The sequence below is a fragment of the Mus pahari genome, chromosome 22, assembly GCF_900095145.1.
Source record: "Mus pahari chromosome 22, PAHARI_EIJ_v1.1, whole genome shotgun sequence".
In the NCBI taxonomy this organism is placed as follows: domain Eukaryota; kingdom Metazoa; phylum Chordata; class Mammalia; order Rodentia; family Muridae; genus Mus; species Mus pahari.
In genome coordinates, this window is record NC_034611.1 from 9786574 (window position 1) to 9799477 (window position 12904).

The 12904-nt window shown below is 38.0% G+C and overlaps 1 protein-coding gene across 2 annotated transcripts in view; it reads right to left on the reverse strand.

The window, feature by feature from the left end:
• The window catches only part of Pcmtd1 (protein-L-isoaspartate (D-aspartate) O-methyltransferase domain containing 1), a 72169-nt gene that overhangs the window by 20004 nt on the left and 39261 nt on the right, over positions 1–12904 (reverse strand). For both annotated transcript variants that reach the window (XM_029533300.1, XM_021222189.2), the window contains one exon: positions 2774–2876. Coding sequence is in view for 1 of the 2 variants with exons in the window: in XM_021222189.2 (XP_021077848.1) it covers positions 2774–2876 (103 nt within the window). In the remaining variant the exon portion in view is untranslated. The remainder of the gene's footprint in view (positions 1–2773; positions 2877–12904) is intronic.

Sequence of the window (12904 nt, forward strand, 5' to 3'; positions counted from 1 at the left end):
AAAGGAAAGGAAAAAGGAAAGGAAAAAGGAAAGGAAAAAGGAAAGGAAAAAGGAAAGGAAAAAGGAAAGGAAAAAGGAAAGGAAAAAGGAAAGGAAAGGAAAGGAAAAAGGGAGGAAGGAAGCAGGCAGGCTAGCTGAGCAAGTCATAGGGAACAAGTTAGTAAGAAGTCACCTTTGTGGCCTTTCCTTCAGTTCTTGTGTCAAGGTTCCTGCTTTTGAGGTCCTGTTGTGACTACCTTCAGTGATGGACATTAAGCTATAGGAAGAAATATATCCTTTCCTTCCCAGATTGTTTTTAGTCACAGTGTTTATCACAATAATAGAAACCTGACTACAATATCACCTGCCTAAGAAGTGAAATAAAATTGTTCCATCTCCTATAGAATGGAATTATTTTTAAAAACTGTATAAGTATTCAAAAACAAACGAAAAATTTTGATCATTTTTCAATTACGTAAAAACATTTGCTTTTTTGAGACACAAAGAGAAAATGGCTGAGGAGATATACCAGGAGTTTCCTGTCATGCTCATGAGGACCCGAGTTTGTATCCCCCAGAAACATTTAAAAAGCCTGGCATGGTAGCACACACTTGGCTGAGTTGATGAGCTTCAACTTGGGTGAGAGACCCTGTCTAAAACATACAGATGAAGAGCGATAGAGAGAAGAGATCGCTGGCCATCAATCCCTGGTCTCCACACATACACACATGTGTGCACGCCTTTATGTCCACACTCACATGAGCGCACACACACACACACACACACACACACACACATACACACAAATAAATAACAAATGAGACATCTAAATAGCCTTCAAACTTATTTGTTGTACTATACAAAACGAAAATCACTGAAATCATAGCATTCTTCACTGTTACCCAAACCACATCTCAGCAACAAGCCTGAATAGATTTGCCTTAGTGACTCAAGTCTTCCTTAAGCCTGTTAAATAAGGATCAGAAATTGAACCTGCATATATCAACAGATGAAATGTACTCGCAACTAATATGTAACAGACCTTATTAGAGATTTTTTAAGCCTTTGTTAATAATACTTTTATACTTTTTAAGTTAAAATATATTCAAAAACTTCTTATGGGCAGCTAAGTTTCAATATTAAAACATATTTTACAGAAAATCAAACAATTAATAAAAAAAACCAATAACTAAATAAAAATTAATCTTGTCCACATCTCAAAACTCAGCAACTACATTAGTCATTAGACAGGCAAAAAAATGATGAAGACAAAAACAGATGTTAAAGTTTAATATTAATTTCTTATTAAATAACTTGAGCTAATAACTTTGATTTCTGTTAAATGTGTTTCTATTTTGGAATAAATGCAGTAAGCAATTGAAAATAACTGAGAGTATAAATTAGGTGTTAATTACTCCTAAAGAAAAGTTATTCTGGGGCTGGAAAGACTTCCAGTGCCCACATGGCACCTCTCAAATTGTCTATAACTCCAGTGCAAGGGATCAGATGCCCTCTCCTGAACTTTGTATTCACCAGACATGTATGTGGCTGTACTCACAGACGTGTAGGCAAAACACTCATACAAATAAAATAAATCTACTAAAGAGAAAAGTTGTTCAGCAAATTGATGATTTACCTGGCTAACTTAAATCTATTTTGTATGTTATAGACAAAAATAACCTGAGCGTCTCAACTCCCTCAATCCTGCCTGAAGTGCTTGATGATCCAGCTACAATCACACCTCTGTTAGACTACTGCAGGAGCTGAGGCATTGCTGTGGGGTTCAGTTTTATTGTCTTCAACCAGTCCAAGTGTTTTTCACACTAGGATAGATACGAACTCATAACAGAGAAGACAACAAAAATGCAAGGGCATCTGGAGAAGAAAGAGAGCAAAAAAGCAGAAAAGGAAGATATTCAAATACATTCTGGAACTCTCCTCTATGTTTGTGCTCTTGAGATGAAACCTTGAGTAGTGACCCAGCTCCCCCTACAGTTTTCCCCACTGGCATTTACAGCCAGGGCTGGGGATAAGTGAGAGGCCCCCGCTAAAAAGCCAAGTCTGAAGTCCGGGTCAGTTTTTACCTTGTTGTATGGTAACTGTGTTAAATGCCTATGCTTCCGATCCCTTTAAAGGCTTTGTCTATTGGAAACTACAATGCGCTATACAGAAATAGGATACACTACAGCCCTACATATAGTAGGCTATTTCAAGTCATAGGAGTTATTTCAAATTCAGCCAAAAGAGCCCTTATTCCACAAAACTGTCAAGGCAGAATTTCAATGTGATTATACCCTAAGTCTTCACTTTTGCTGCTGGCCAAGGATCAACACGTATGCAATATATCTTGGAAAGAGAAACCTGGGTAGAAGTAAACAATTCTATAAAACAATTTCCCAGACACAACCCCACATGACACATACAGATGTATTTATACAGTAATTTCTACTAAATTTATTATGGAGTAAGAAGGACCTCTGTATGCTGGCATATAAGTTATAGACAAACAGAAGACAGACTGTTAAACTACCAACCAAAAGGCCAAAACCAGGTACAGAAAAGTACTGTGAGCACAAACATCTTGTTTTCTATCCAAAAGTTTGACACTTAATAAATAAAAGATCAATAATCACACACTTATCTATAATATAATAAAAAATTACATTACTGTATAGCAGGGATTGTTACTATATTCATTTAGCCAGGATTAGTGATCTGATGCTGTTTAAGACTAGGCATACTATACATATTCATTAATTGGTCTCACACCAAAACTACAGGTATGAATACTTACTTATCAAAGCTATCACTATTTTTGATGAAGCTCTCCAGTTTTTCCTTGGCATACTCCACCACATCTGAATGTAGTTCAATCCCATGATTTATTCCAAAAGGACCTGTAATTATATAAGCATTTTTACAAAAATACTAATGATATGCCCCAGAACTCTAATTTCTATGCAATTATGTATCAATAGCATTAAAAGGGGGCAAGAAATATACGAACAGCTACCACCTGGATTTTACAGTGGAATGGGAACCTATTTTCTATGAAGAGGAAGAAGAGAGCACAAATGTAAAAATGGATTAAAGCTAAAAACCTACACATATCCAAAGACAGGATTTTTGGCAAGACGCTATGGTCAAAATGATCACATATCCCCAGGTTTAAGATGCAGTGGTGTTGCCTTGTCGTTCTGAAATGAGAACCAGACTGTGCCCTAGTCAGCACTCTGCACCTCCAGCCCTCTGTTTACAAACTTGCTTACTCAGACTGGCCTTCAAATCACTATGTAGGCCAAGCTAGTCTCTAACTTGTGGTTTTCCTGTCTCACCTTCCTGAATAGCAAGAGGAAAGATGCATTGCCCATACCCAACGGAGGTGTCTTTACCATCAGCTTCACTTTATTCAAAATCTGGTGGTTCTCAGAAGTGTAGTTAAGAGTTCCAGTTAACTTCATGCTTTTCACACCATACTCATTTTTACACAAGATGATGGCTGGAAAGACCTCGCTTGAAAAGGGCTGGGGGAGAGCGCTTACTCAGTGCATGAGTGCAATTGACAATCAAGCTCTCTTCATCGTCTAAAATGGAACCCAATAGGTTTTGTGCTCTACATTCTTTTACTGTAATATGCATAGCTTCCTATGAAGGTTGTGTTTTCTTTTTATTCTTGTTTTGGAGAGAGAGTTTCTGTATATAACCCCAACATTCCTTGAACTTAGAGAGTCTCCTGCCTCTGCCTCTGGAGTGCTGGGATTAAAGATGTGTGCTACCATGCTGAGTTCACTAATTTCCCTTACAGAATCTGTAACTGGAAGAGTTCTCTAGTGTCTGTCACAATACATTGAGTATCAGTCTTACCTTTATTAACCATTTTAAGAAAAAGTCAACTACAAATGAACAAATTTAGATATTCAAATAGAAGCTGGGCGTGGTGGCGCATGCCTTTAATCCCAGCATTGGGGAGGCAGAGGCAGGCAGATTTCTGAGTTCGAGGCCAGCCTGGTCTATAAAGTGAGTTCCAGGACAGCCAGTGCTATACAGAGAANCCCTGTCTCGAAAACCAAAAAAAAAAAAAAAAAAACAAAAAGATATTCAAATAGTACAAAAAACCCCATATTAGATATATGCATTATGCAGTGCAGAATGACTTCAAGGGTTGGTCCTATCACACCTCCCCAGCCACAGGATTACAGGCAATAGTCACTGACTGACTAACCTGAAATACTGTTCTTACAAGTGCGCAAACAGGCAATCCAAGCATTTCCTTTCTGTTTCCTTACGGATACATTGGTTAGCTTTTATCTGAAAACTGAAACCTCAGTTTAACATTCCTTAATATTCCTAATCCTATAAACAGGAAAATTGAAGATTCATTTAAAAAATAAACCCTCCTCTCAAAATTAGATGTAAAACTTTAGTTTCCAAAGGAATTAATAGATGTGGGAGAAGTTCAGCCTAAAAGAGCTCAGAAAGAAGTCAGATAGGTGAGGGGGTAATAAATATGCCGGACATATATTCTAGACAATAAAGGACTTGTTCAACAAAATAATAACGAAGTATTTGGTGTAAAGCTTGTTCAAGTTAAAGCTGCACTGTAGACAGTCACCTATACTTGAAGTTGGTGAATAGAAAATGTGGGCTCGTCTTCCCCTACCTGCCAGAAAATGGCACGTTTAAATCTGCAGCTATCAGTAGATGAAATTGTTTTAAAGTAGTCTTAACTTTGTTCTCCTGGGCTTTTTACAGATATAGGAGGGCACATCCACTTACTCATTTCAAGTACCATTTAAACTTAAAATTAAAAACTTAATATCAAGCTGCTATTGCTTAGTAATATACAGTAAAACAGTTCCACCAAATTAATCTAATTTTGCTTCTACCTTCTATGCTCCATTAAGATAAAATCTAAGAGAAACTTGTACTTCAATTATCCACTAAGAATTTAGTAATGCTTTCCCAACATTTTATACAAAAAATAAGACATGAACAAAAATATTGCTAGCATTCTGTATTTCCAGTAAAACAAATGCAAAAGCTCCGAATCTGAAAATAAAGGTTCCCATTCCTATTTCACGCTGCCTAATTTACACAAGAGTAGGTCAAAGGGGCAAAGACAGTCTATTCCTTAAAGATGCTTCCATCACTGTCTGAAAGCAACTTATCAACTTTTAGACATAAAGTCGATATTTCAAAAAATGTCTTTAATTATTTATTTTATTTATTTATTTATTTATTTATTTTGGTTTTTCGAGACAGGGTTTCTCCATGTAGCCCTGGCTGTCCCGGAACTCACTTTGTAGACCAGGCTGGCCTTGAACTCAGAAATCCACCTGCCTCTGCCTACCGAGTGCTGTGATTAAAGGCGTGCACCACCACGCCCGGCTTATTTTTTGAGGTTATAATTACATAATTTCCCCCCTCCCTTCCTATCCCTCCAAATCCTTCCATGCTCCTGTCTTTCAAACTCATGGCTTTCTCTATATATATATATATATATACCTATGCATATGTTATATATATATACATACATATATATTATGCATACATATATATGTATAATATATATATGCATAAAAACAACCTTCTCAGTGTATATAATGTTACTCGCGTGTGTTTTTAGTGCTGACCATGTGGTGTTGGATAACCAATTGGTGTCCTCTTTCCTGAGGAAGACTTATTTCTCCCACTCTCAGCATTCTTAAGGAAAAGTCTGTATTTATATTTTATTTTTATTTTATATGCACTGTTGCTTTATATGTCTGTGTGATCCCTAGGAGCTGGAGTTAGAGACAGTAGTGAGATAACATGTAGGTGCTAGGAATTGAACACAGTTCCTCAGGAAGAGCAGCAAGTGTTAACTACTTAGCCATCTCTCCCGACCCACCTTAATGAAATCTCCTAATGTTTTCTCACCTAACTTGTTTTTCATATCATATTAATACAAGCCAAATAATAATTCCAAGAGCAGAGGGTGGAGGTCCAGGTGTAACCCCAGCACTCAGCAGACTGAAGCAACAAGTCAAGTTGGAAGCCTCAACCTCATAGCAAACCTGACACAACATTTTTCCTCAGTAACATATTAAGGACTGTTTTCACACGCAATATAAATATACACAAAGGACACTGTATTCATAGTTTATACAAATATTTGTTTAAAAATGAAATTGTTTACTTTTAAAGCAAGAAGCCTGTCTTTGTCACTTAATAATCGAGAAGTCATTAACATTTAAAAGATAAAAATATATTAACATAAGACAGAATTCATGGATAGGAGAGGTTATGAGCAGCTAAGAGCATGTGCTGTTCCTGCAGGTTCAGTTCCCAGCACCCATGCTGAGCAGCTCAAACATCTGTAACTCAAGCTCCAAGGGGATCTGACACCTCTGGCCCCACAGGCACCTGCATTCTTATACACATACTCAAATGCAGACAGACAGACAGACAGACAGACAGACACACACACACACTTAAAAACAATTATGGCAAAAAAAATATGTAGAAATGAAACAGCAATGTTACTATATTAATACAATGTGCTCTCAACTAGAACACATTAAGTTGTCATTAATACAGGACAGTGCTGATAGTTAAAACTCAGAAAGAGCACCACAGGAAAATAAGACACAGGAAACTATGAAGGCACACCAGTTGCTTCTGAAAACAGACACTGGAAGGTCTACAGTAGGAAATACATCTCGGCATTATACACTGTAAAAATGTGTTTTTTCCCATAAGGTTGCAGAACCCATCAATCAAAACCTAACAAACTTGAGCTGCAAAGATGGTGAATAGTGAGTCCCATGCAAGTGTAGGAAACCAATTCTGAATCCTCAGAGACCATGTAAATCCAGGCTCCTTGACTTGTATGTCTAACTACAGACTAAAGGCAGAGTGAGAACCCCCAAAGCTCACAGGCCAACTAGTCTGGCTACACAGCAATGAGCAACAGAGAAATCCTGTCTCAAGCAAGGTGCAATGATGATGACTGAAAGTGTGGGTGTCCTTCTACCTTTACAAGCATGCCAAGGCATGCATGTGCCCCACCCCCACCACACCTCCACACATGGGTTTAACAATGTCACCTTCAGCTATATAGTCTAGTCAAGGCCAACATGGGTTACATGAGACCCTATCAAAGGAAGAAAGAAATGAATTGTTTAATTTTAAAGCAATATAGAAATGTATCTTTAGCACTTAATAATCAAAAAGTAATTAATATTAAAGTAATTGTAAAAGATAATAATAAAAGGCAAAATTCATGGACAGGAGAGGCAGTCAGCAGCTAAAAGCATGTGCTGCTATTGTAGAAGACCCAGAGAGAGGATAAAAAGGAAAAAAGAAAGAAAAAAAACAAAAACAAAAACAAAACTATGAACATTCAGATTTTTAAAGATATATTATCATATATATCAAAAACAGTACAAGTTGGCAATGAAAAAAAAGAAACTACCCCAGAGGAAATGTAAATGTGACTTTGTATTCAATACAATCCAATGTTAATTATTCATAAACCAAAGCAGATTTTTATGAAATAATAAGGGCTTCATTTTGATATACAGTTATAAAGACAAAATACTAACACGTGATACAATCCTTAACAGTTAACTGTTTAAAGTGAAAATAGGAACAGAGTCAGTGTATTAAACAAATAAGAGGGGGCTAGAGAGATGGCTCAGCCGTTAAGAGCACGTTAATTGCTCTTCCAGAGGTTTTGAGTTCAATTCCCAACAACCACATGGTGGCTCACAACCATCTGTAATGAGATCTGGTGCCTTCTTCTGGTGGGTCTGAAGACAGTGACAGTGTACTCACATACATGAAATAAATAAACAAATGAAAAAATAAATAAAACAAAAAAGAACTACTAAGAAATATGTAGGTATTCTATATATTAGAAATTATCTTTAAGACTTAAGCTCAGTTATGATAAATAACAAAATTCTAATATAATAAAACTAAAGACTATCTTCTTTTAACAATTGTTCCTAGCTCTAACCAGTTCATATATTCATTAGTTACTCAATAATTAAAGTGTATGTACAAAGGTCAGTAATTACTAGGCAAAATACAGTAACTATTTTCTATTTACAGCAGCGTCACTTTCATGTGATATTCCACAGCTGGGGCAATGTACTGTGGGTACACAGACCCCTGTCAGACAGCCATCAAGGAAACCCAAGAGCTTTACACTGCACAAATGAAGCACATTCTGCTGTGGACAGTTTCTTTAGAGCTGACTCACAAAATACAACCCAGACAAAAGGACTAACATTTAGCTGGAAAAACTGAAGGGAGGAAGTGATCAGACGTACAATTTTATTTAAGAACATTAAGGCAGAACTATGTGCTGGTTCTTCTCCGTGGAGCAACCTAGGATTAAGCAACTGATTACTGCAGATTATTTCTTACTCTAAAAGGAATCCTGAGGATCAACCACTGCTTACTTAAAAGTACTTCATTTGCTCTAAAGTATAAGACAAGTAAGAAAGCATCAGAAATTATAATGCATCCCCATTCCCACTTACAGAGCAGGTTAGGGACAAAAGAACACTCAAGCCTATAGAAGTAATTCTCAGCCAAGATGGCACATGAGTAACCTGGAAACTTAAGTAGGACAAACTGGACCTGTTTAAAGCTATCATGCCTGGGTCCTACTGCAGATAGGTCAAAGGCAATCCCTCTGGGGTATGGCCTAGTCAAGCTAAAGTAATAACACACAACTAGGCCTCTGATGCATAAATATACCTCTTAATTATAATACAAAGTCCAATCTGATTATCTAATGCACGCACACACACACACACACACACACACACACACACACACACACACAGGTCTATGTTCTGCCTGACCTGTACTGACTGCCATTTGGGTTAGTCTTGACTTCTCAGCAGTTTTTTTGCCTCAGGACAGCATTATAGGCATGCCCAGTTCAGTCTGAGTGATTCTTAGTGTTTTGGACCATTCAAATCCCTGTTTTCATTTGTAAAGTAATACCAAAAGTTAACAAATATTAATATAAGAAATCACTTGGCTAACCCTAATATTTACCACAAGGGGGAGTACATGAACTGGTTATTTGGTTTTTTGTTTGTTTGTTTGTTTGTTTTTTTGTTTTTTTTTTTTGGTTTTTTCGAGACAGGGTTTCTCTGTGCAGTCCTGGCTGTCCTGGAACTCACTCTGTAGACCAGGCTGGCCTCGAACTCAGATATTCCGCCTGCCTCTGCCTCCCAAGTGCTGGGATCAAAGGCATGCGCCACCACGCCCGGCTCGGTTATTTGGTTTTTATGATACAATATAAAGTCAATGACATTAAACTACATATATTAAAATACTTTTTAACAAATTATATTCATTACTAGTAACTATAGTTATGTAAGATAAGACTTTAGGAAGTATAAGTAAACTTGTAGACTGTGACAGGTAAAAAAAAAAATGAATTATAGATAGTATAATGTGTCAAAACATAAAGAGCCAGGTTTAGTGACAAATGTATTTAATCCCAGCACCTGAGAGGTGAAAGCAGGACGAAAAGGAGTTCCAGATCACTTTGGGCTACACACGGAAGCTCAAAGTCAGCCTAAACTACGTAGGCTATATCCCTGCTAATAAAATCAAACATGGATAGGTGTGTGTGACTCTCAGAGTTCCTCAAGTTCTATCTAACACTGACTAAAGGCAACTACTGTCCAACTTTCCCTAAGTCTTGCCATGTAATAGTTTAGTTATTCTAAAAATGAGAAACTTCTCTCTCTTCTAGGTTTGGCAAAGTCTCATTAAAAAAATCCTAGATTTTGTCAGTAATACCTTGCAAGGCACCTGACCCTTCTAAATCTATGTAGATAACTACTAGTTCCTTTTTACTTCATTTTAGCTTCTTATTTGGGTTCTTGAGATAGTGCCTCATGAGTTTTTGTTTTTGTTATTGGCTTGAGATAGGGTCTCATTGTAGTTCAGGCTAGCTTTAAACTCTTGAACTTGCTATGTAATTAAGGATTTTCTTAAAGTCATGATTCTCCAGCTTTCACAAAATTTACATAGCAACAGATCTTGATCCAACAAAATTAATTTCCCCAAAATTCATTTTCATTGGCTTTTTCCCACTTCTTCTGAGTTAGGGTCTTACTTTATAGCTCAGGCTGGCCTTGAACTTCAAGCCTCTTGTTCTGTACTGAGATTACTATAATGCCTACCTTACTCTTACTGCAGACATCCAGGTCCAGAAATGACTAACTCATGCTGAAATGTGAATTTACTGAGCAGAATGAAGAAGAACTAATAGATGTGCTATGATTCTCTATTAGGTATTTTCAGCAGCTGATATAGGATCTAGAATGCAAATACTTCATAGAAGTATGATAAAGGAAAGAAATTGTAAATTTATATCAAAGCTACTATAAGGGAATAAGTAAATCTTACAAATAAATATACTACATTCAAAACTAATTTAATAGAAAAATCTTCAGACTGATTACATACTTACTTTCTATCTGTAAAACAACCTTTCTTCTTGTTTTAGGCCTACTTTCATCCCTATTAGATATCCATCACATAAATATTATTTTTTAAAGAATTAAGGTGTCCTCAGGGCTTTACATTACTGTAGAAGTGGGGTGGTCACTGGATTAAATGCAAGAAGAAAAAGGAAAACTGTTTCAAAGCATGCCTTCTGATATGTTGAGGATTTGGACCCTGGAAATGAGTTTGTTGCCTTCTCCACAGCAGGAGACTAAAGAGGCCGATATTCAAGTCTTTGCCTTGCCTAGTTCAGAAGAAAACTACACTTTCACCAAGAAAGGGAACATGGGACGAAGAGACTATAATGAAATTTTTGTATTGTGTGGAAAAGAACTGAGGGAAGGATTGAGTTAAGGACAGGGTAATTTCCTATGTATCTTGAAGAAATAGTATGTGACCACATTTGTAAACAAAAGACTGTGAGTACTCTCCAAATTCCATGTCTAGACATGCGTCGGTTAACGCTGAGGTTCTGGAAATTCATGGATTCTGTAACATTCAATGAAACTGAAACCAAAACAAAACAAGAGAGATCCATTCTTCAATATAGGCTAAAGACAAAGGTTTGTTGTTGCTGTTATTTAAATGAACAAGTCATTTACAAAAAGACAATAGAAGGAGATATGGAAATTAGACACCCAAGGAAAGGGGAGTTATGTTACAAAACACTGACTTCAGGATCCACACAGCAGCTGTAAATGCCTGTGCAAGAACTATGTATGACTGTTCCCTTCAACATTACGCTTCTGAGGCAGGAAAGAGATGTGCTCCTGAGGCCCCAACCCTCCCTCCCTTATGAGCTATTAGCAGGGGAGGGGTATTGTTTTGTTCAGTAGTACAGATACTGGCGTGCTGCCCAGGCACCAGTAAGGAATCCCTACTATGTTCACACAACTTAACTTTGTCTGAAACAAAGATAGAGAGGGGAAGACTCATGAAAACAAGGGCTCAGCAAGAGCAGGAGAGAGGGTAATGAAGGGGTGAATATGATCAGTATGATTGCATTAGACTGCATGAAATACTCTCATGCTCGCACGCACACACACACTCTCTGTCTCTTCCTAGACTGGAATAGGCTGACTCTGTCAGAAGGCAGACTCAAAACAGAATGTGAAGACCAGTTCCAGAGAAAAACAAAACCATCCCCGCAAACCAAGCATGGCTGTGAATTACAATTAACTCCTGCCGCTACTCGAGGAATTCAGCTCAACATTCAACACAACCTAAATATGATTGTACCACAACGAAAGAAACAATTGTACAACTGTGAGCTTTATATTACAAGACCAGTTCATGAATTCTCTCACATGAACAGGGGAACAGAGGCAAAAAAACAGTAATTTTCTGAAAGTAATCTATTTTTCTAGTAGTGATGCTCTGTATAGTCGTGTGTGTGTGTGTGTGTGTGTGTGTGTGTGTGTGTGCGCGCGCGCGCGCGCGCGAGTGCGTGCGTGCGCACACAGGCATGAAAAGAGAGACAGAAACTGGGAGAAAGTAACAAAGATACAAAGAGACAGAGGGAGAGGGAGAGGATATAATCTTACAAACTAAAAACTCACCCTGATAGAACCTACTTAACTTTACAAGCTAAAATGAGCTCAGAACATGACTTGGCTATGATAGCACCAGGGACTGGTGTCACATTTATGATTCAAGCCCCACTCACAGGCCTCCGTGCAATGCAGTTTCTTGCTCAACGCAAGCAAGAGGAGAGAGTTCTTACACTTCTGCTAGGAACACACACAAGTGACTCGACATCTCTGGCTCCTCTGCACCAGATCTGCAAATGACACCAAAAGCACTGTTCAAATGGGGACACAAAAGCACCGCACTCGTGGAGAAGTCACCCAAGGGCTGCACGCATAGGGGCTACAAAAGCTCTACACTCGTGGGATATCAAAATAGCACTGCACTCACAGTAGGTAACAAGAACAGTGCACTCATGGGGCTACAAAGTCACTACACTCACAGAGTGTCACAAAAGGCCCACACTCATGGGGAGCGGGGGCGGGTCATAAAAGCACTGCTCTTATGAGCCTTACAACTAAATTTGACAAAAAGCAAAGAGGACCATTTGCTATACAGATGATCCAGGTGGGAAAGATACTAGTATCAAAAACAGCCAAGTAGTTCAGGATCAGAAAGAAACACCGTGCTTTCTCACAGAGGTAGCTCTTAGATTCTAATCACTGCACTCTGAGCATCTACAAGGAGAATAAAGGCTCCAAGAGCAGGAAAGCAGTCCGTGGCACAGGGAAAAGAATTTTAAGAAGGGAGCCAAGAAGAAAAGAGAACATGAGATACTAAAGGGCACATTGGGGAAAAGAAAAGGCAGGAGGAACTTGGGCTAAAATCAATCAGGAGGAAGAAAATAGGAAGGAAAATGTCACAAAGGAGCCTG